At 38.8% G+C, this 22,642-nt stretch overlaps 1 protein-coding gene across 13 annotated transcripts in view; it reads left to right on the top strand.

The window, feature by feature from the left end:
* ANKRD44 (ankyrin repeat domain 44) overlaps positions 1-22,099 on the top strand; it is a 224,952-nt gene extending 202,853 nt beyond the window's left edge. For 5 of the 13 annotated variants that reach the window (XM_045034210.1, XM_045034209.1, XM_045034205.1 and 2 more), the window contains exons 28-29: positions 730-765; positions 2,256-6,577. In XM_045034210.1, the coding sequence (XP_044890145.1) occupies positions 730-765; positions 2,256-2,503 (284 nt within the window). In that variant the 3' untranslated portion in view covers positions 2,504-6,577. Of the gene's footprint in view, positions 1-729; positions 766-2,255; positions 6,578-18,469; positions 18,736-21,775 lie in introns of those variants that run through there. The other 8 variants (XM_045034218.1, XM_045034215.1, XM_045034214.1 and 5 more) reach the window with 4 other exon arrangements.
* Positions 22,100-22,642: the final 543 nt, after the last annotated feature.

Raw genomic sequence — 22,642 nt, 5'->3', positions numbered from 1 at the left:
GGAAGATGAGAAAGATAGAAGCTCATTAAAAAGGCAGTGAGAATGCTCTACCCTTGGAAGTTTCTGTGTGTGAGAAATCAAACAAGGATAATTTGTCCTGTCTGTCTTTGTAAAATACGTAGTCTACCTGTAGCCCACCAGTGCCTTCCATTTTGCATGTAATGCCAGCAGCTGGTCTCTGACTCCTCAGCGTGGTGGTTAAACTGTTTTAGACACACTGAAAAGCTTTCAAGTAGGCATTCAAACTTCTAACTGCATACGCTGAAGAGTTAGAGACTATCCATGTCATTAGTGCATGCTCAGGGGCTCAAAGAAAAACCCAGGTCTTTGTATTTCAGTTCATTCTGAGATCAAACTTTTTTTTTTTTTAAAGAACAGATCAAAACTCATATTCTCAGTATGGATATTTGGGGAACATGAGTATATTGTTTAATTAATTTCTAGGCTTGAAAGCTTCTCCTGATCTATGTAACATTCCTTTTCTAAATGAACTAACTCTTAACTCTTAGCAGAAGCTTTCTACTCTGCTTCCTAAGAAATTTGGAAAGCTAATGAATACCAGAATTGTGTTAAACTACCATTTTAAGCACAAGGCCTATAAACCGCGGGGAACAAAAGACGAACTTCTGGATATTTATGAACGATGTAATTTTTAATGTGGCATTAATTGTGGCATTATTATTTATAAAGTATTATAATTAATGTAACTCAATTAACTGCTTATTACAGGTATTGGAACTAGCAGCCCATGCCTATTTCTCAGAAGTAAGCATTAGCCATATGACATTAGCTAATTCCTATTAGTTTTTGTTTTGCAGCCCCATTTATCCTAGCATGTACCCCCTGCTCTTTCCCCAACCTGACTCATCTAGGAGGCACAGAAAGTTCTCTATTTCTCCATCTCCTTGGTTGTCCCACCCCCCCTTCCCCCTCACCTTCTTATCCCTATTATGTATCTTAGGGTCGGCATGCAGTTTTTCTCCAAAGTGACCAAAAGAGATCAAAATAAATTAGTTTTGTCTTTCTCCAGGGTAAGCCTGCTGCATTTGAGGCTTGTCCTGCCAATAGTAACCTCGGGAATGGGAGGCCTGGGTTAGTGGAACTAAGGCCTTTCTTAGAGCTTAGCTGTATCCCAAAGGCCTGGGAACAATTTGGGGCAGTTTTGTACAGCAGCACAATCATAAATCATACCTGTCTATTTTTATTGGTTTTCTTACTAGAGAGAGGAATAATCTGTTGGGGGAAGGAGGGCAGGAGCAGAAATTAGGTCAAGCATTGATAAAACAACAAAAGGTTGGGTTTTATTAAGCCAGTTCCTCTGAATGAATGAGGGAGAGGTGGTAGGAACTTTGCCAGCAGAGAAGATAGGCTAACCCTTTCAGGTCAGTAGAATAAAGGCTGGGTAGGGATAGTAATTAAATCAAAGAATTGATCTACCTCCCCGTGCACCTGTTGCACGTATTGAGATAGTTTTCTCTTCTGGATAGGACACATCAAGTCTAAATGGTAGAGAATGACATGACTCAACAGTCATTTTTCCACAGTTGGGATTTGGGACTTTGATTGGTGGTATTGGTATTTTTTTTTAATTCTATTAAATTTCCGCTAATTGATAGTAAATTTCAAATCACAAACAACCAGTGCTTTCCTGTGTCTGATCTGCTCAAATGATTCCATTTTCCTAGAACTAGTTAATTGGTATAGACTTTATATAAATATATACAGAGCAACAAATCTGCATTAGTCACTTTTACAGACATCTGATTTTCAGTATCTCTCCTAACCTGACACACGATTACCTACGATGGAAAGTCATTGTTCTCAGAATGAGAGTGCTCTGGCCCAGGCCTGAGGCGCATGGTGTGCGTGTGCTCTCAAGTGGAAACACCTTTGTGGTTGTCCTGTTGCTGGTTTTTTTGTGTGGAATTGTGTCCCATCCCTGCCCCCTTGTGTTTCTGTTCACTAGATGAAGACTAGAATTCTGCCTAACTTCGGATAACATAGTGCTTGTTGTCATGTAAACTGAAAAAACAAAAACAAACCCCAAAACCCTTCATGAAGTGTCTCCCCCTCCCAGTTCCCTCTAGCCTCACCCCTAGCATGACTCATGGGAAGTAACTCCTCTTTTTGCCTGGCATGATTTCTAACTCAACATACATCTCCACGTGTGAGGTCGTTTGAGATGTACTGTGGAATGCTCACGGCGCCTTTGGATTTCCTGGACTAACCACTGCCTTGTCTGCATTTACGCCCAGGTCATACCCCGGCCCTGGCTTGCGCTCCTAACAAAGACGTGGCTGACTGCCTGGCCCTCATTTTGGCTACCATGATGCCTTTTTCTCCTCCCAGTACAATGACGGCTGTCAACTTCGTTTGTTTTAAAAAAGACAATTTGAGCAGGACGACCCTCTCCAATCTGGGTAGTATGGTTAGCCTGTGCAGTAACAACGTAGGCTCAGAGGACGGGTACAATGAAAATGATTCTGATTCAGAAACGTTTTGACTTTGGACTGTAGAAGCTTTTCCCTCATCACCCATAATGGAAGAAGGGAAAGAAATTTGACTTCCAGGTTTATGTTGTGTTCAAGTGTTATCATGGGCCTGGGCTTCCAGAAGCCTGTAGAGAAGGAATTAATCAAACCCAGAGAGGGCAGCTAGGCTGTAGGACAAAGCACTCACACAGATGGGCGCCAATTTTTATTTGTCTTTATGTTTTCCTTAGATCTAAGATACTTCTGTGAAAGTCTACCTCTCATTTTAAGTAAGAAGTAAAAAATGCATTTAGTTCTTTTTCTTTTGGCATAATGCAATTGAGAGGGAGCGGTTCTCTATAAAGAATTTTTTTTCATATACTCACCCAGTTGTGAGTTCTAAGAAGCATATCAGTATGACATTCATGTCCCCTGGGAGGGGATGGAAGGTATGGATAGGAATTGCCTCAAATCTCTTCTCACTTTGATGTTTACTTCCTTACTAGAAGCCAAAGGTAAAGGTGTTCATCTTCAGAAATGATGCCTGTAATAATCTTTTTGAGGGAGTCCAATTATTGATATATCTTCTCTATAATACACACTTAAATATCCAGAACTTCTTTCCAAGGATTTTGTCAAAGTTGCCAGATGAATGGAAAAATTCACTGAAAATTGAAGTTGCTTTTTTCATTTAACACAAATATGGCACCGAATACTCCCTGTAACAAGTCTGTGAGTAGTTTTCACCCGACTGATTGAATCCAAATCTATGTAATAAAAGTTCAGGTGAAAAGTTGTATTGCACCAAAACTTTGAGACATATGCAAATTTAATATGAAACTACCCTTTATTTATTTGTTAATTCATCCTTAAATCAGAATGCTAACTTTTTAAAAAACATCAGAACCATCGACCTTGTTTATCAGTAGTAAAACGTTAAATGAGCTTCTCAGTCAAGGTCATGCCAAGTGAGTGGAAGTGTGACTACAGAAGGAAGCAAAGGAGGTGAAAGCAGAAAGTAGAAATGGGTGATGTGGAAATTAAAGCCAACTGATAGTTACTTGATGATCAAATCAACATAGTGAATACTGCGTCTGCTCCCTCTGCCAAAGCTTCTAGGTCAAATGGACCCCGTTCTGCACCTGGAATAGCTGTACAAAAAGAAGAATGAAACTCTTTAAACATTATGCACCTACACATGCACACATAGATGTATATGTGTGTGTATATATATATGTCTGTAGTTCATCAACCAGCTATACGTGAGGACCAAAACGCTTCAGTCTAAAATGGAAGAATTTAATTGTTTTCCTTCAAAATGGAAATGAGAACTGAAGTAGCTTTTCTATGGAGTTCAACTGTAATCTTTTTGTGTAACAGTCTTTGTTGTATTTTATATTTCTTATGACACAGATTTCTAGTTGATGGCTTAACATTTGTAACTGAGGATGTGTTGACCAAGGCTTTTTTTTTTTTTTTTTTTTTTTGCCAAACTAGAGAAAATGTTCATATACTTTTGATGTAAATGTGTTTGTATTTATTTGAAATGAAACATGTCGAGGAACATCCGTTGTTTGTTCTCTGTGTTAATTGCTGTGTGCGTGACTTGGAGTAACAAAAAAGCAGAAAAACCCTCCGGACCCTCTCTGGGCTAGCCAGCAGTCCTGGGCCAAGCCCAGCATTTCCCCTGCTAAGGTTGCCAGCCGACCCTCAGGTTCTTCCGCGTCGGTTGGAGAGGGGTGCGACATCCAGGGCTCAGCCCCAGTCTGTAGCCAGCCTTGAGAGCCTAGGAGACACTGCCGTCCTTAAAGCTCTTCTGCGAGATGAAAACTCAGGTGGGTGGTGGATCATATGCACAAAGGTGGCCCAAAGAAAGATGCAGGAACTATTCTGAACACGCTGAAAATCTCACGTGGTCCCCCAAACGGAATGGGAAATGGTATCAGTGTGTGAGTCCATGTACCAAGAGAAGAAATACAAATCACCAGCTCAAGTGCTATTTTCCGCTTGAGGAAGAAACCGGAGAGAAACGTGTTGCATTCGGGCGGGACTCTGACGTTTTATAATCAGTTCCATTTTCACCCTGGAAATTTCTCTTTTATAGCGTGTGTGAGATATTTTTAAAACAGTGTTCTATCATATCTGGATCAAATACACATACCGTATTATATTTTTCATCTAACTGTAAAAGACTTTACTCTTACTCTTTTAATATTCTGGATTTAATTAAAAACTCACGTTGGGTTCTTCACAGATGAGAACTTGTTCAAAGGACTTCTAGAATTGATATTAATTCCACTGACGATTTTTGACACCACCAACATTGTTGTTTAAATTCTTGGTGTTGTGCTCCCCTCCTTCCTCTGTCCTTTTTGTTTGTTTAGGGAAGATGAATTTTTAAAAAGTAGATAAATTGCTAATGAGCAATAATGACCTTGTCTTTACCAAAACACTGAAAGTAAGGGAGATCCAATGCTAAAAAAAAAAAGCACGATATACTGTGGTGTCTTTTCTAGAAGTGAATGGAAATCTTGCTCCATTGGCATTTAAAGCAGGAAAGGAAATGCCTGCTTTTAGTGGGTGAAGCAGCGTTCGCATTTTTCCTGCAGAGTAGCCTAGAGATACAAGGAAGGTTGCAGCAAAGCGGTGGCGGCCATGGACGTTTCTCTCCATGTAGCTGCATTTTGACTTCTCCCCTCTCTCACTGACAGAGGGAGGACAAAGGAACAAAATGAAATCATGCTCGCTCTGAATTGTTCATTGAATCAGATCTCTCTCCCACACTCTCTCAGTTTCTCCATTCCCCAAGACCAAATTTTTTTCTTTAGGAAATGACTTTTAAAACTCTGAGTTCTGTGTGTTTCAAGTACATCTCGCAGAAATAAAACTAGATTTGCAGCATAGCTTTCTAAGAAAAAAAAAATTATGCTTTTAACTGAGTCTTAGCTGTTTAGCGCTTTTACCTAAATGTGTTGTTTTTGGACTGTATTTTAACCACAGCCACAGGGATCGTGTTTCATTGCACTTAACCTATTCGCCGTGTCTGCCTATCCTTGGTAAATACATTACTATCTCCAAATTGCCTAAAATCTGCTATGATTCTACAGTAAAAAGCTCAGGGGATTTCTATTTATCACTACTAAAAGGGCACCATAGTATGTTTTGGTACTTTAGGCAGTAAACAGCTGCTTGATTTTTTTATTTTATTATAAGATTAGAATAAGAACATCAAATGGATTTGCTGCACTCGTTATTCTTTGTACTGTTGAGCAACTTGGTTTGCTTATCTGTTGCATTGGTTGAAGAACTCACCCCCTTTTTTGTCTTGTAATATGAAGTTAGAGTGCCTTTTTATATTTGTATATTCTGAAAATGTTCTGTGAAATGTTTTGTATTTTTTTCGTTTGAGTGTTATCGGAGCAATATAATACCAGTGAGTTTTCATTTCAGCCTTTCTTTGAATGTATAAAGTGTCTTTTTTTCCTATTTCCCCTTTACCTGCTTTGAAATGAAAATGCCGAAGTTTTCTATGGGAATTATGTTGAATTTTGCAGTGCTAAAATGCTTTCTTCTTACAAAACTGTAAACCATAGGTCAATGTTCTAGGGGAAAAGCGTTTTAAGATAGTGACAATCTGAGTGTGTGTAAAAATGTAATTTTATGCGTTTCTTATGCAGTGATCTAAAAATTCAATGCAAATATCTTTTGTTTGGTAGTTTCGTCTACATATTTTATGCTTTAGCATGTGCAATATATCTTTGCAAAGCACGATGATACAAATCTGGTGCCAGTGTTATATTTTGCATAACATATTTGTAATCGCATAAAATACTGTTTGATGATTTCAGTGGGATTTTGTCTGTAATGTTTTCTTATGTAAATTGGAGTTGAATGACTCTGGTAAATGTCATGACTGTAAAAATGAAGACAATGACTTTTAGTTCAGTGAATGACTTTGAACCAATCTGAATCTTTTCAAGCACAGTTTAATACTTTTTCAACTACTGAATGCTAATAATGTAATGAAGTACTTAACTGTAATATACTATGGAAATGCATTCAGATGGTTATTTTTACAAATAAAAACGGTACAAATATTGTTACAATTTGTGTTTGTCTTTAATTTTTCCAGTTTATGGTCATTTTACCAATTATTCCGCTAACTTAAATCTTGGTCGCCACCGAAGCCAAATTGTCCTTAAATTTTGAAAATTAACAATCAAGATAGAAGTGTATTTCCAGATTTGCTATGTCTGTTTATACCAACTCAGTTAGAGGGGGAAAAGTTAAATATGTATAATCGTGTTTATTATATTTATTTGTGCTTCCAATTTTTTTGGCAAAGGATCTGAGCTGGCCTGCAACAAAGGACACGTGATAAACTGGAAGTAGAAAAATTAGGTCAGAAAAAGAGCACAAATATGGGAACCATAAGATTTAATACAGTGGCTCTGACTGAATGGGAGCTCGCTCTAGATTCCTAAGGCACTCACAGTGAGAGGGGCAATGTGACTGTGTAAATCACATATCTCAGAAAGGGGGAAGTCTACTAGGTCCTCAAAATTGTGAAATCAACCACACTTATCTTTGTGGCTGCCACCATTACCCTTCGACTGCTTCATTGCAGTACAAGGCCCCACCTCGCTGCACTATCTCAGAGGTGTCAATAGAATTTTCTCTCTTTCTCACATTCAGAATTCCTCCCATTAAGTAATAATTTCAGGGACAGTCCTTAGAAGCATTAAGGAACAAATTCCCAGGGACGCCGTTTCCAGCTGAAGAGAAAGAGACTTTGGGGTGGGGCCCTCTGGAATTCCTCAAAGCACAGTGTTCTAGAGTGCTAGCAGTTCTTACGGTCTAGCCCAATCCCATCATGAAGAAACTGAATTACAGAGAAATTATATAATTTGCTCAAATTTGTATAATTGATGATCTGAATGTACAACCTGTGCCTATAGATGTTCTTTCTTTTATGCCATCCTGGCAATAATGCTTTGTGATTGTTGGGGTTGTTCCTGCTTAGAGATGTTTAGGGAGGTTTTGTACTTTGCAATGTCTCACTCCTTATTCAAATATACAAATGTTGGTGCTTTTCATTCTGGACGACTGTGAAGCATGAGTCATACCACAGGTAGGTACTTCATGTAGTTGAGAGCTGAGTGTCTATATTAGTTATCTACTGCCGTGAAACAAATTACCCCCAAACTTAGTGACTTAAAACAACAAATGTGTATTATCTCAGTGTCTGAGAGTCAGGAGTCCAGGCACGGTTTAGTTGGGTCTTCTGTCGCAGGGCCCCTCAGGGTTGTAATCTTGGTGTTAGCCGGGGAAAGATTCATTTCTAACTCACTCATATGATTGTTGGTAGATTCCTCATGGGTTGTTGGACTGAAGGCTTTTGTTTCTTGATGGCTCTTCACTGCCTTCAATTCTATGCCAAATTTTTCCATTCCCAACAGGGCCAGGTCCCAACCTGGTAGCTTACCTCACTAGAGCTAGCAAGCTGAAAAAAGCCAGAAAGAGAAAGTATAAGACAGAAGTGATGGCTTTTTTAAGTTTTATTTATTTTTTTCTTTTTTGAGAGGGAGAGAGAACAAGATGGGGAGGGACAGGGAGAGAAGGAGAGAGAGAGAGAATCCCAAGCAGGCTCTGCACTGTCGGCACTCACGAACCTTGGGATCACGACCTGAGCCTAAATCAACAGTCAGATGCTTAACGACTGAGCCACCCAGGTGCCCCAGAAGTGACAGCTTTTAAACTGAATATTGAAGTGAAATTTCGTTATTTTTTCCATAATATTTTATTCATAAGAAGCAAATCACTAAGTTTGTTCCATGTTCAAGGGACCAAAGGGTCTGACTACCAAGAGGCAATAATCACTGGGAACTATTTGGGAAGCTATTTATCTCACTGGATCAATCACAATGTCCTTCCAGAGCATAGCATCTTCCTAGAATAACTTCTTCCCAGTCTTGCTAAGGAAATTGTTTACTTGACTTCCTAAATTCAAGAAAAACATAGGGATCCCCTAATTTCACCTGTGCTGTCATAAGCAAGCAGAAAGGAGCCGATGGCTTCTGCTACAGTAGCTGTATTGTTGAACGTTGCTGGTGAACTTTGTCTCCAAACCGCTTGTCAAAGGATCCTTCTAATTCCATTCAGCAGGTTTAGATCCTGGTACATCCGCCCCTTGTGTTCCAGAATTAGCTTGCAAGGCACAAAGGCATTCAACTAAAAAGCTATTAACGTAACATAAAAAATGTTGTGGGTCAAAGTGCTTTATGAATTGTCTCTGGCAAATTTCATACTGAAGATACATTTGCTGTAAAATATAAAGCAGCAAAGATAATGGCTGTGCCATTCATTAATTTTCAAGCACTCCAGGGGGTGATTGGAAACATGAGCTCTGGGACTGGCACAGTAACTGTGGGTGGGAGTAAACTGCTACTAGCATTTACTGTATTAGCATTTACTAGGCCAGGGGTACCACCAAATGTCCCACCAAGCCCAGCGTGCAACCACCCTGTCCTCAGTGCTGGTGCTCTGCCACCTCACAACTCATCCGCCTCCTCACCATTTTTGCTGAATCATTTCTTCATCGATTTGTTATTTGTGAAGCCAGCCATATTTTTAACTATTTTTTCACAGGAATTGCATAAACAGGCTCAAATATGTATACCTGTTAAAGAGCACTTACAAGTTTAAGAAAAAGAGTTTCAGGGGTGCCTGGGTGGCTCAGTCAGTTAAGTAACCAACTTTGGCTCAGGTCATGACCTCATGTCATGGCTCAAGAGTTCGAGCCCCATGTCGAGCTTTGTGCTGACCACTCAGAGCCTGGAGCCTGCTTCGGATTCTGTGTCTCCCTCTCTGCCTCTCCCCTGTCCTCTCTCATGCCCTTTCTCTCTCTCTCTCAAAAATAAATAAACTATTAAAATAAATTGTAAAAAAAAGAAAAAGAATTTCAGAAGCAATGTTGACAACATGGTCCCTGATTGTGTGTTTTTCCAGAAAAGAGCACATGCAAGTGAGTGGAGAGGAGAAAGGTACTGTGCAGAATTGAGACACTTAATTCTTTTGTTATTTTTTAAAATTTTTTTTTAACGTTTATTTATTTTTGAGACAGAGAGAGACAGAGCATGAACAGGGGACGGTCAGAGAGAGAGGGAGACACAGAATCCGAAACAGGCTCCAGGCTCTGAGCAGTCAGCACAGAGCCTGACGTGGGGCTCTAACTCACGGACCGCGAGATCATGACCCGAGCCGAAGTCGGACGCTTAACGGACTGAGCCACCCAGGTGCCCTAATTCTTTTGTTATTAAATACATGAATGCATGTATGCAGATATACATTCCTTGTCTTCAGCAGGGTATGATGGTATCTATGTCCAGGTGGGGGAATCCTGTTCACAACGATGGGGCACTTGGCCCACAGTCACATAGCAAGATCTGGCAACAAAGCACTATTGTCTCATGTTCTCTCATGTTCTCTAGGCATTGGTAGACACAATTTCTAGGATACTTTTTTTTAAAATCTTTGTGGCTACCACCACAAAGATAAATGACGATTTAATGAAGCAAACTTAAATTCTAGAAGGATTTTATAATTTTCAAGGAAAAAATAGTGAAGTGAAGTGGTACTTGGAGTAAAAAAAAACTTAACCCAGGTTTATATTCAGTTGAAAGCACCCAGCAAGTTTGAGAACCTGAATAACTCATATTTCTTATAGTCGGGATTCCTAAGATTTACAAACATCTAAGCTCAGATCTTAATGACAAGTTGCCAACCATATAAAGACCAGAGGAAAGAGAACAGTCAGTGCCAACACCCAAAGGCAGGAGTGAATGTGGTATGTTCCAGGAACAGAAATGGGGCCAGTGTGGCTACAGACTTGTAGGGTAGGAGATGAGCTCAACAGCAATCTGGAGCCAGATCTTACTAAATTTTATGAGCCAGAAGATGTAGTTTCTATTTTATTCTGACTGTGATAAAAATCCACTGAAGAAATTTAAGGAGAAAAATGGCTGTGGTCCTATTTTGTTTTTAAAAGATCATTCTAGCTGCTGTAAGGAAGAAAGAGAGGAACCCCAGTGATCAGTTCAGTGGCCACTGCAATAGAATAGACAAGTAAACATGGTGGCTTGGAATGGTGTGGCAACAAGGGAAATGGAGAGAATGAGGAAATTTTGGAGTATTCTTGAAAGTAGAGTTGGCTGACCTTACTGATGGTTTGATGTCAAGTAAATAGTCTAGAGTTTGGCAGAGAGGCTGGGGCTTGGGTCATGTGAAATTATAGATGACCATGGGAGATTGCCTTGGGAGTAATAGGGAGAGAGAAGGACACTGAGCCATGGGCACACCAACATTTAGAGGTCAGAAAGAGGAGAGGACCTAGCAGAGAACATCAAAAAGGAATGGCCAGTGAGGAAGGAGGAAATGCAAGAGAACAAGGTATCTCTAAAACCTGGAAAAGAATGTCATGGAAAAAGGAGCTTCAGTTGTATCTATGGTCTCAATCACTTCTGGAACCTCAAATAAGACATGACAGAGTGACGCTGGGTTTGGCAACATAAAATTTATTAGTGATCTTTATAAGAGCAGATGCATCAGAGTGGTGGGGGCAACAATCCAGAGGATAGGATGAGGAGATAAAGAAAGCAGAGAAGCTGAAGGGAAAAAGAGAAGCAAGGCAGTAGTTGAAGGAAGCTCTGGAGACCGGAGAGGGTATTGTTTTTTTAAGATAGGACATGTTTTATCATATTGATGCTGAGGGAGTGTCTGGAAGAGAGCAGGAAGAAGGTCTGGGAAGCAATGGAAAGTAATTTTGGAAGGAACATTTTGGAGCAGCAAAGGAAGATTGCTGATTAGGGCTTAGTACATTTGAGATTTATGACCATTAATTTAAATGATACCAGTCATCCTGATGGGTTTTTCTTTTTTTTTTTTTTAATTTTTTTTTTTAACATTTATTTTTGAGACAGAGAGAGAGCATGAACAGGGGAGGGTCAGAGAGAGGGAGACACAGAATCTGAAACAGGCTCCAGGCTCTGAGCTGTCAGCACAGAGCCTGACGCGGGGCTCGAACTCACAGCCCTCACGGACCGCGAGATCATGACCTGAGCTGAAGTCGGCCGCTTAACCAACTGAGCCACCCAGGCGCCCCCCTGATGGGTTTTTCATCAGATGTCTGGGTACAGGCATAGAATAAGTACATAGTAGGATTTAAAAAGGGATAGAGCTTTGCGAGGCGAGTCAAGGGAGCTATGGAACTATGGTAATTTCAATAGATATGGTTATACGGATCATGGATTCTAAACTGGGTAAGAAAGGAAGTGAAGTCATGAGGGAGGTTATGGAGAATGAACAAGGGGTAGAGTCACTGAACTGAAGGTCTTGGCAAGATGGAAGAATTGCTGAGTTGTAGCATCAGAGGTGATGAGCTAAACATGGGATGCCTGAGGTAAGGCTTTCAGAGGTGGCACAGTTTTGATGATGACAAACCTAAAGAGTGGGTAGTTTAGGATGATTGAAGGAAAAAGCATTGGAGGTGCGGAAGTAAAAACTGAGGAGGTCAATATAATGAAGGCCCCAAAGCCATTTCACATAGTATTTGAGTAAAATTGATGAGAAAATTTGGCCATTTCAAAACATCTGTTATTCAGGTTGTTTACTTTAAGTTGCTGTAGACTCAAAGTTGATTTATTATCAGACTGAAGTTTGGTTCCAGGATTAGGATGATGCTTTTAAAGAAGAATGGTCAAGTGCATTTCTGTTAAAAACAAACAAACACAAGAAAAAGAACCAACCAGACTTTCATTATAATAGGATGACAGGTTTCATGACCATATGGTTTAACCTAAATGTGTTTATGATGCTCTCCAGAAAACATGACAGATGGTTAAGAGCCACAGAATGAACAAAAGGAGTGTATGGATCAAACATCTTAGTAATAACAATGACAAACTGAATACTTAGCAGTAGGCTTTCCACAGAAGACAAAAGACTAAAACCACTGGAATTGTCTTGCTCTTTAAGTGAAAACTAAATTTGCCTTAAAATGTTAACTTTTCCTGAAAATCTCAATTTTCAACTAAAAGGAAAGAAAGCTAATTTGTGTTTATAATTTCCCTTTGAACTTCTTGTTTTTTTAGAAATGATTTCTCCATTTCTAAGTGCATGCCATGTTTCTATTTTACATTCTTTTTCAGCCTTGAGTTTAGTCCTTGCTGTTTCATTATTACTTAAAATCTAGGATGATTTTGCTAGAGGAATGTTACCTAATGATTCATTTTCTGCTTAACTTCATTCACAAGGGTCTACCCATTAGCATGTAAATTTTGATGGGGCTTCTGGGCCAGTTTCATTTCGGCATCAGTGCTAACAAAGCTGATAAAGGGTTCAGTTGGTACCATCTGGGAGTTTGCTTTGTGATGTCACAGCTGACACTAGAAATTAGAGAAAACTAATTAATTTCCCACAATATATTTTAGATACGGAAAAAGAAAAGCCCTTCAGGGTGCTAACGATATTTCCTAGAGATAAGAACATATTTTCTAGTGTATATTAATGATCCATCCTCATTTTTCCGGCTGCCAGCCTCATGATCTGATAGTGACCTGGATGGGGAACAGAGGACATTCTTATTAAGCTGCTGGTTGTGACCAGAGCACCAAATAAAAATCATCTTATCGAATTAGTCGAGCTACTTTTTCAATCAGAGTGAATAATAAAAATAGCCCATACCCACTGACTACTTCTTCTGTGCTGTGAGTGCTTTCCATGTATCAACCCATTTCACCCTACCTAGAAGATAGATGTTATTATAACCCCCCAGCAATACACAATAACTAGTGGCAGATCTGGGATTCAAACTCAGGTGACTCTAGAGTTCATAATCTTAATTACCATAGCATGGTAATTTCTTCTATGACAGTAAATATTTGTATGCAACAGGGGGTTGGTAAACTATGGTCTGTGGTCCAAAACCAGCAGCCACTTTTTTTTCAATAACAGATCTATTGAAATACAATTGATATACCGTAAAATTCACTCTTTTAAGGTATAAAATTCAATCATTGTTAGTGATTTCAAAAAGTTCTGTAACAAGCACCACTATCTAATTCTGGTAAATTTGCATCACCCAAACAAGAAACCCCATACACATTAACATTCTCCATCCACTCCTTCTCGCCTTCCCTGGCAGCCACTTACCTACTTCCTATCATCATGAGTTTGTCTATTTTGGACATTCCGTATAAATGAAATAATTCAATGTATGTCCTTTGTGACAGGCTTCTCAGCATAAAGTGTTCAAGGTTTTTCCATGTTTTTTCATGTATCATTACTTCATTCCTTTTTATAGCCAAATAACAACTTGATTGTATGGATATACCACATTTTGTTTATCCATTCATCAGTTGATGACATTTGAGTTGTTTCTACTTTTGAGCTGTTATGAATAATGCTGCTATGAACACTGTATACAGATATTTGTATGGACTTGTGTTTCAGTTTTCTTATGTTTATATGTACAAGTGGAATTGCTGAAATTTCTGGGTAACTCTAGATTTATTTTTTGAGGAACTGCCAAACATTCCATCAGCAATATATGAGTTTCAATTTCTCCACACCCTTATCTTACTTCCCATTTATTTTTATTACAGCCACCCTAGTGGGTGTGAAGTGATATCTTATTGTGGTTTTGATTTGCATTTCTGGTTCATGACTAATGATGTTGAGCATTGCTTTGTGTGCTTATTGGTTATTCTTAAATCTTCTTTGAAGAAATGTGTATTCAGTCCTTTGCCCATTTTATTTATTTTTTTAATGTTCTCTTTTAGAGTTTATTTATTTTGAGACAAAGAGAGCTCGCAAGCACAAGTGGGGGAGGGGCAGAGAAAGAGAGAGGGAGAGAAAGAATCCCAAGCAGACTCTTCACTGTTAGCACAGAGCCCAATGCAGAGCTTGATCTCACGAATTGTGAGATCACGACCTGAGCCAAAATCAAGAGTCCAAGGCTTACCTGGCTGAGCCACCCAGGCACCCCTCAATCCTTTGCCCATTTTAAAGTAGAGTTATTTACTTTTATATTGTTGAGTTGTAAAAACTTGTTATATATCCTAGGTACAAGTCCCTTATCAATATAGGATTTGCACATTTTTTTCTCCCATTCTATTTTTTTTCCTTGATTGTGTCCTTTGAGGCACAAAAATTGTACTTTTAGTATCATATGGAAAAAAAAACACTGCCTAATTCAAAGTTATAAAGATTTACTCTTATGTTTTGTTTTAAGGGTTTCATAGGTATAGCTCTTACATTTAGAATCTGTAAGTCAATGTGAGGAGTATTGCCCAATTTACTATATTAAGTTTTCTGGTCCATGAATATGGAATGTCTTTTTATTTAGGTCTTTCTTTTGACAGTGTTTGGTAGTTTTTACTGTGCAAGTTTTACACTTCTTTTGTTCAATTTATTCCTAAGTATTTTATTCCTTTTGATGCGACTGTTAAAGGAATGGTTTTCTTAATTTCACTTTCAGATTTTTCATTGCTAATGTATAGAGATACAATTGATTTATAAAAATTTATCTTGTATCTTGCAAAGTTGCTAAACTTGTTTATTATTTCTAATAGTTTTTTAGTGGTTTCCTTAGGATTTTCTATATATAACATCATGTCATCTGAAAATGGAGATAGTTTAACTTCCTCATTTTCAATCTGGATACTTTTTATTACTTTTTCTTGCCGAATTGCCCTAATGAGAAGCTCAGGTATGATGTTGAATAGAACTGGTGAGAATGGACATCATTATTTTGTTCTTGATCTTGGGGGGAAAGAATCCTGCCTTTCACTATTACATATGAGGTTAGTTGTGGGTTTTTACAGATGCCCTTTATCAGTTTGTGGAAGTTTCCTTCTATTTCTAGTTTGTTGAGTTTTTTAAATTATTAAAGGGGGTTGGATTTTGCCAAATGCTTCACTGAAGCTTTTGAGATGATTGATCATGTGGTTTCATCCTTTGTCCTTTATTAATGTGAGTATTACATTTTTTTATATTGAATCAACTTGGATACATGGGATAAATCCCATCTAGTAAGGGTGTATAATATGTTTTATACATTGTTGGATTCTGATTCTCCCCATCTAACCTTAGCAGGGGTCGGGGAACCAAGGCCTCTGATTTCATTAGTCACTGGATCACATCTCCCACAGTTCATGTAGAATTCCTGATTTTCCATGGGAAGCCAGGAGGGAAGATGTCAAAGAATGACTGGTTTGAACATCAAGGCCCCCAGCACTGTGGGGTGACTCACCAACCACTCCCTTGCATCGCATTTCTCCCCTATATAATTTCTGTTTACAATAGAATGACAGATCAAAGTTTAATGTCTATAATATAATATCTATAAATTGGTAACAAACACAGAAAACACAATTTAAAAGTAGAAAAAGTATATAACTAATTTACAAAAAGATAAATATTTAATAAGTATGTTTTAAAAATCTCAACATCACTAGTAAGTAGGGAAATCCAAGTTAAAGCAAGAGTTATATTATTTTTTACTCAAAAGATTGACAAAAAGTTTTAAAAAGAGTGATACCACCTGCTGCAGGCCAAAAGACAGGAACTCTCCTACAGTGATAGTGGGTATGGGAACTGCTACAGTAGGACAATACTGTATTTCATCAAATCTAAGATAGCAATTGTAAGACTGTCTAGTCAATTTAGGCTGCTATAACAAAAATCCCATAGACTGGGTGGCTTGAACAACATTCATTTCTCTGCTTGGGAACTGGGAATTCCAAGACTAGGTGCTGTAGATGAGGTGTCTGGTAAGAGCCTGTTCCCTGTTTCTGTACCCTCACATGATAGGAGGGATAGGAAAACTCTCTTTACAAGAGCACAAGTCCCATTCATGAAGGTTCCAGCCTCATGACCTAATAACCTCCTGAAGGCACCACTTCCTAATACTATCATGATGGAAATTATATTTCAACATATGAATTTTGAATGGACACAAACATTCAGTCTATAGCAAAGATGTACCATTATTTTATCAAAGGAAGAGAATACTGCCAATTGAACAATGATACAATACTTTCTTCTCTTTGATTATTAGTTGCATCCTGATCTTAAAGACATTAAATGTGAATGATAAAATATGGCATATGATAATACTAATTAAAATTAGAATTAAACAAACCCTTTTACCAATCAGTCCTACCCTGTGGAATCTATGCTGCAGAAATAAAATTGCAGCTAAGCAAGGGTGATATTTAAAATATTTAACAGCCAATATGGTACAAATGCCTACCAATCAGAACAAGACAACAATCAAAATAGACACAAAGTGTCTTCCACAAAGTGGAAGTTTTTATACCAGATGTTGAAATACTTAAAAGTGAAAAAAAACCAAGCTAAAAAAATCATTAAATAAAATATGTTCTCTCACCATACTTTGACAAATATGCCTTCATGACAACCTAGAAGAGCCGGTTTAGATGTAAAAATGTTGCCTTTGTTGGAGTTCTAAGTCAGACCAATGTAGCATAGGGAAGGTAGCCTCCCACCTTCAACCTGTGGCTCGTGACTCACTCCATTTTCTTCCTACCTACAGCCTGATCCTTCACCAAGAGGAGTCTTACATACGTATATGGATAACTTGCTGGCACAAGCAAGCTCTGTTTATACCTTCAGCCCCTTGGTTACCCCTCAGGCCTATGGGGTGGCATGCAATGGTGGCATAAGTTACCCTCAAGTGGATGGACATAGGAAAATGAGCCATGTAGCTCTGTTATTAGAGTCAATACTTTTGGGTAGGGAATTGCAGCATCTTAGATATCAAAATAGTCTAATAGAAGGTCACAGATTACAAGCAGGCACATCTTTCAGCCACAGACTCCTTGCCACACAGGGAGGAACACAACTGGAGAAGGACGAGAGCATTGCCTTCTAGTATGGGACACCAGTCTAAAGCCAATACTGCTGGCCAGTATACTTTTCTAGCAACTACAAGTTGACTATCAGTCCCTCAGAAAAGCAGTGAAATATATGCCAAAATATTTATTGCATTTTTTAAAGCTTTTATTTTTAAGTAATCACTACATCCAATGTGGGACTCAAACTTACAATCCAGAGATCAAGAGTCCCATGCTCTACCAACTGAGCCAGCCAGGCACCCCTGTCTGTTGCATTTATTGTTAGTGGGAAAGAAAAAATGGGAGACAATTTGAATTCATTCTGCTGTATCCCTACTATGGAATGATATTAAGCTATTAAAAATAAGTGTGGTTAAGCAGTACTAAGTGTGGTTTAAAACAAGCAAGTTTCAGTGAAACGTTTATAGCTATAATCCCAACATCAACAAAAAATCCATATATATGTTTATTGGCATCTATCTGCTGCATGATGGCAGGACTTACCCTATAATGTTAGAGGAGGAGGGTATAAGATAGTGGTGAAATTGCAGTTAAATGGGAAGATGTGCATGGCATAATGTTAAGTGAAAATATAAAATGTAGAATATAAAATTGTTTTATATCACAAAAATAGATAAAAATTTAACGTATATATGAAAAAGGACTGAAATATAATATAGACAAATTAAAACATTGATTTAACTATGTGCCAGAATTGTGGGCGACTTCTGTTCTGAATTTATGTTTACATTTATGTTTATTGTTTTTGCAATAAAGTTTTTAAAAAGAAAAGATGCTTGAATGCACAACAGGAGCTAGGAGGTAAATTTTAGTCATTCTATTTTGTGGTAGGTTAATACCGTTCATTGGCGCAAGCTCCAAGTTTCAAAGTTAGAGAAGAATGAAGAAAACTTGGAGATGTTCCAGTAAAACCACAGATACGTTAAGAATTGAGGAACACATCCTTTTTGTAAGAGTAAAAGACAACTAAATAGTTTAAGGTTACCTTGAACTGTAAAATATGGAGATTTGAGTCAGTAATTTCTCATATCCTTTCAGTTCTAACAATTTTTTTGTTTTTAGACTAGATCTGTTGGTCAACAGAGTAAGTGCCAACTGCCTGTAACATCTGAAGCAGAAAACTAGGAATTTGCATACGCTGGGAAATAAACATGATTGGAGGCTGACTGCGCCATTAGTCGTTCCACTGAAAGAATTTCTTCCAGACAGAAGAGATTAAGATGTGCTCTTCCTCTTCTGAGCAAGAAAATACGTGGGTTTTAACTGCTGCATGACAAATTTAGGGTCATGAAGAATGGGGAAAATGTAGAGCTAATAAAGAAGTGGTGGATACAAGACCGATTGTAAAGTCCCTTTACTGGAGACTTTCAGAATTAAGGCTGTCACTCATCATGACAGGATAGTGTTAGAGAGATGTCAGTTGGCCAATACGCTCCATAGCTCAGAAGTCTTTCAAGCACTACATGTACAGCCATCTCCACGAGCTTGTTGTTTCATGGGTGCTCAAACACATTTATTTCCTCTCACCCTTGAACAATCTATTGTAGCTATGATATTCAATAGCATCAAAATTCATCCTGCATCCCCAGGCTGAAACCAGACAGACATCCTTGACTCTTCTCTCTCCTTTGCTATAATTATACAATGGGTTATGAAGTTCTGTTCCTTCTGTGCCTTCTAAAAATTAAAAAAACATTTTTTTAATACTTCTGTGCCTTTTAAATGTCTTTTGGACCAATTACCTCATTTCCTTATCCAGTACTCCTGTTTCAGACCCTCATCAAAGGACACTTAGATTGCTGAAATAACATCCTAATAAGCTCCTTGCCTGCAGTCTTGCCCTTCTTCAATCTTTTTTCAAAATTGCTGCCAAAATCTATCCTTTTTAAAAGTCAAGCTCTTTAGCCTGAACCACCTGCCCATCTCTTCACCTTCATTTTCCATCACTCGTACAGCTCAGCCACCCTACACTATAGGCATTTTGGAAAGGACTGAAGTCCTCCCCTTCGCATATATTGCTGCCTTCATATGTGTTAGCCCTCCTACCTAGAACGTACCTCCCCTTTTATGCCTGTTGGATTCAACTTTCCAAACCTCAGTCAAATGTCACTTCTCAAATGTCTCCTAAAGAATTGTTTCTTTTCCTGTTTCTGAGGCACTGCGCATTACGCCAGTAGCAGTGGTTGATCATATCACTTACCATTGTAATGATATGATTATACGTATGATGAAGATGAAATATTCTTGTGTCAATGCTCCTCACTCCCCATCTCCTCCCTGCCACATGCCAAAGAACAGTTTGGGTTGGCCTAATTCTGGGTCTTTTCTGGTGCTTTAAAAACAGGCATGGAAAGGGCTTGGGAGGATTAGCATATGAGAGCCTCTGGGTAATCAAAATCTCTAAATATGGGGAATTGAATCAGGACTCCTTTAATATTCTTTGAGAAACATAAATAAATATCAGAATATTGTGCCTCTCACACAGAGATAAGCCACATTGAGCCCTGGGATTATTTAGGTCATGCATGTATCTGTTGCTTCCTTTTCTAGGCCATGTCTATTTCTCCAGTACCTAAGACAGTGCCTGAATTACTTAATAAGTGAATGTATGAATGTGCATGAGTATGTCGTATTTGGCTCCTTCCAACAAAATGTCCCAGTTTTCCAAATTAGCATTAATGAACATTTCCAGATGGTGTCACTTTGCTTATGCTCAAACACTAGAGGTCCTCAAGGCCAGGCCAACAGCTGAGAGGAGGGCCCACAGGCTGGAACATAAGCAGAGGGGCCTGTGCTCTGGATGGAAGGCCAAATCGAAGTGAGACAAGTGTGGCAATGAGAGAATAGTTATTAATGCGATGCCAAGAGAAAGGCAAGCCAAAGGCTTAAGATGAACACAAGCTGTGAGATCAGTGGCCAGGAGACATCCAAGGATGATGTCCCAGTTCAAGGTGCCAAATGAAGGAAATATGTTCAGAGATCTGAGAAAGGGATATTCTTCAGAATGTGTCTTTGAATGGGGCAGGTGCAGCTATTTAAAGACACTGCAACACCCTGTGTATCCCCTCTTTCATACTCCTCTCCCACTGAACAGGCCAGTCCAGAGTATCCAAGGCAAGCTTTATAGTGGCAAAAACTGCTGGTGCCCTACCATAAATCATGTTTATATCCTGGTGCTGTACTGGTAGTCACAGTACTCTACACTGTCACATACTTGCAGGGAAAAATAATGATGCAGTAAAAGTTATCTCTGAAGTAAGACACAACCTCCCTGGTTTCCTACTTTTCCAGCCTGTAGGGAGCAAAATGGAGTCTCTCATGTCAAGCAGGAGCCTGTGTCAAGCAATGACACAAGTAAAGGTGAGAGATATGGCCAGGACCAGCATCAGCTGGCACCCAGAACTGATAACAAGCAGAAGCAGTGGAGGTCTGCAGGGGCCCAAGACCAATGAAATCCCTTTAAAAAGGGGAGGATTTTTGCAGCAAACTGTCAGACTCTTCAGACACGACCAAAGGCTCTGCCCACTGGATTCCCGAATAGAATTGAGATCCTCCACTGCTTGCACTTAATAAGCAGTAGGTGCCAAGAGCTGACCTGGACCAGACTGAGGCCTTATCTCAACTGCACGCCCACAGACTGATTTTGGTTTTGGTTCATTACTTCCCACACCCTTGTGTTATCTTGTTTGTTATGTGGTTAGTCTTATGGTCTGCTCTGTGTGCTGTGTAAGAAGCCAAGTTTAATCACATGGTGAAATGTCATGGAGTTTGGAATCCTGAACCTGCTTTATAATGGTGGTCAACTTTGCTTTATGACTGGATAAAGCTGATGTTGTGAAAAGACACAATTCATTTGTGCGTCTTTATGGGATGTTTATGACACAGCCAATGGCCTTCTGTGGAGCCAATTCCTGGGACAATTTCAGTAGGAACCTTGAAGAAAATTCAGTGTTCTCAGTCAATGAGCTCCATTTCCACATTTGGTCTTTTCTATCCTTTCATAGTTACTTTTCCTCTTGGGATAAGTCTTTTAAGTTGCCATTGACTTAATCTAGGAAACAACATAAGACTGTGAGAATTATTTTCCAGATTCTTAATCTCAACACTTTTTATCTATTAATTTTTTTAATATAGATAATTCTGTTTGTAGGATCAGCTTTTATTGCCATTGTATAAAATTGAGTCCTATGTTGTTTATTGCATATTTGCGTAGTTTTTTAAAGATCTAATTTTTGATGATTTAAAGCAGGCACTAGTATCTTGTTTCAGCAAATATTTTTTATTCTTGAACACTCTCCAGTCCCCACTTTGAAAAAATTAACAGAATTGCACATTTTCTTTGTCTTTTCTTTCTCTTTTTTTAAACAGCAACTCAGGCTGTTAACCCTTCAAGATCCATGGGTCAGCTGCATAACAGAAGCCCTGAAGGAGCAGTTAGGAATCGGAAGGTGCCTTACACCAGCCACCCAGTGCAAAGGGGTTTACTCCCCTGGAAGCTGCAAGGCCTGTGGTGGGGGATGGGAGAGGTTTTCTTCGCCCTCCCGCCTTAGGAATTACACTCCATCTTCTTACTGGGAGCAAGGTATTGGAAACTCCCCTTCCACCTAAAAACAGAAAACAAGAGTGTTTTCTGTGGGAATTAGAACTAGGTAGTATTTCCAGAGCTCTTTGGAATTCTTTCAGGAAAAATGTTGTAAGAACACAAATTATTTCTTTTATTGTTAAATTAAGTTCCTATCATCAATAACTCTCCAAGGGGAGCTTTTTTTTTTTAATTGAAAGTAACAATGCTATGAATCACTAAGTAACAAGAGAACTTTGCTGTGCAAAGAAGGAAGAGTCAAAAGCATGCAAAATCAGCCTCTGAATAAATTACCTCTGTCCCCCATTTCCCATCACATGTTATGGTCTGCCTGTTGGACAAAAGTGAGGGGGAGAGGGTGGATGTAAAAGTAGGAGAAATAATTCAAAATGTAAGCCCCAAAGTTCTCATTGAAAGGGAAGGGAGAAACCATGTGTGGTGTGGAGACAAAGAGATATTCCTGATGGAAGGGAAGTCTACTAATGTGGGAAGGAAAAATAAATCCTGTTCTGAGTTATAAGACAAAGAGGAAGTAAAGAAGTGGAAACTCGGGAATGAATGTGAAAAGAATTTGGTCATATTTTGAAATGAGCTCTGGGCTGTACAAAATTAAAGTACCCTGCTTTGCAGACCAACACTAAGGAAATAGTGTC

The sequence above is a fragment of the Felis catus genome, chromosome C1 (assembly GCF_018350175.1).
Source record: "Felis catus isolate Fca126 chromosome C1, F.catus_Fca126_mat1.0, whole genome shotgun sequence".
NCBI lineage: Eukaryota > Metazoa > Chordata > Mammalia > Carnivora > Felidae > Felis > Felis catus.
This window is presented reverse-complemented; position numbering and strand designations above follow the sequence as displayed.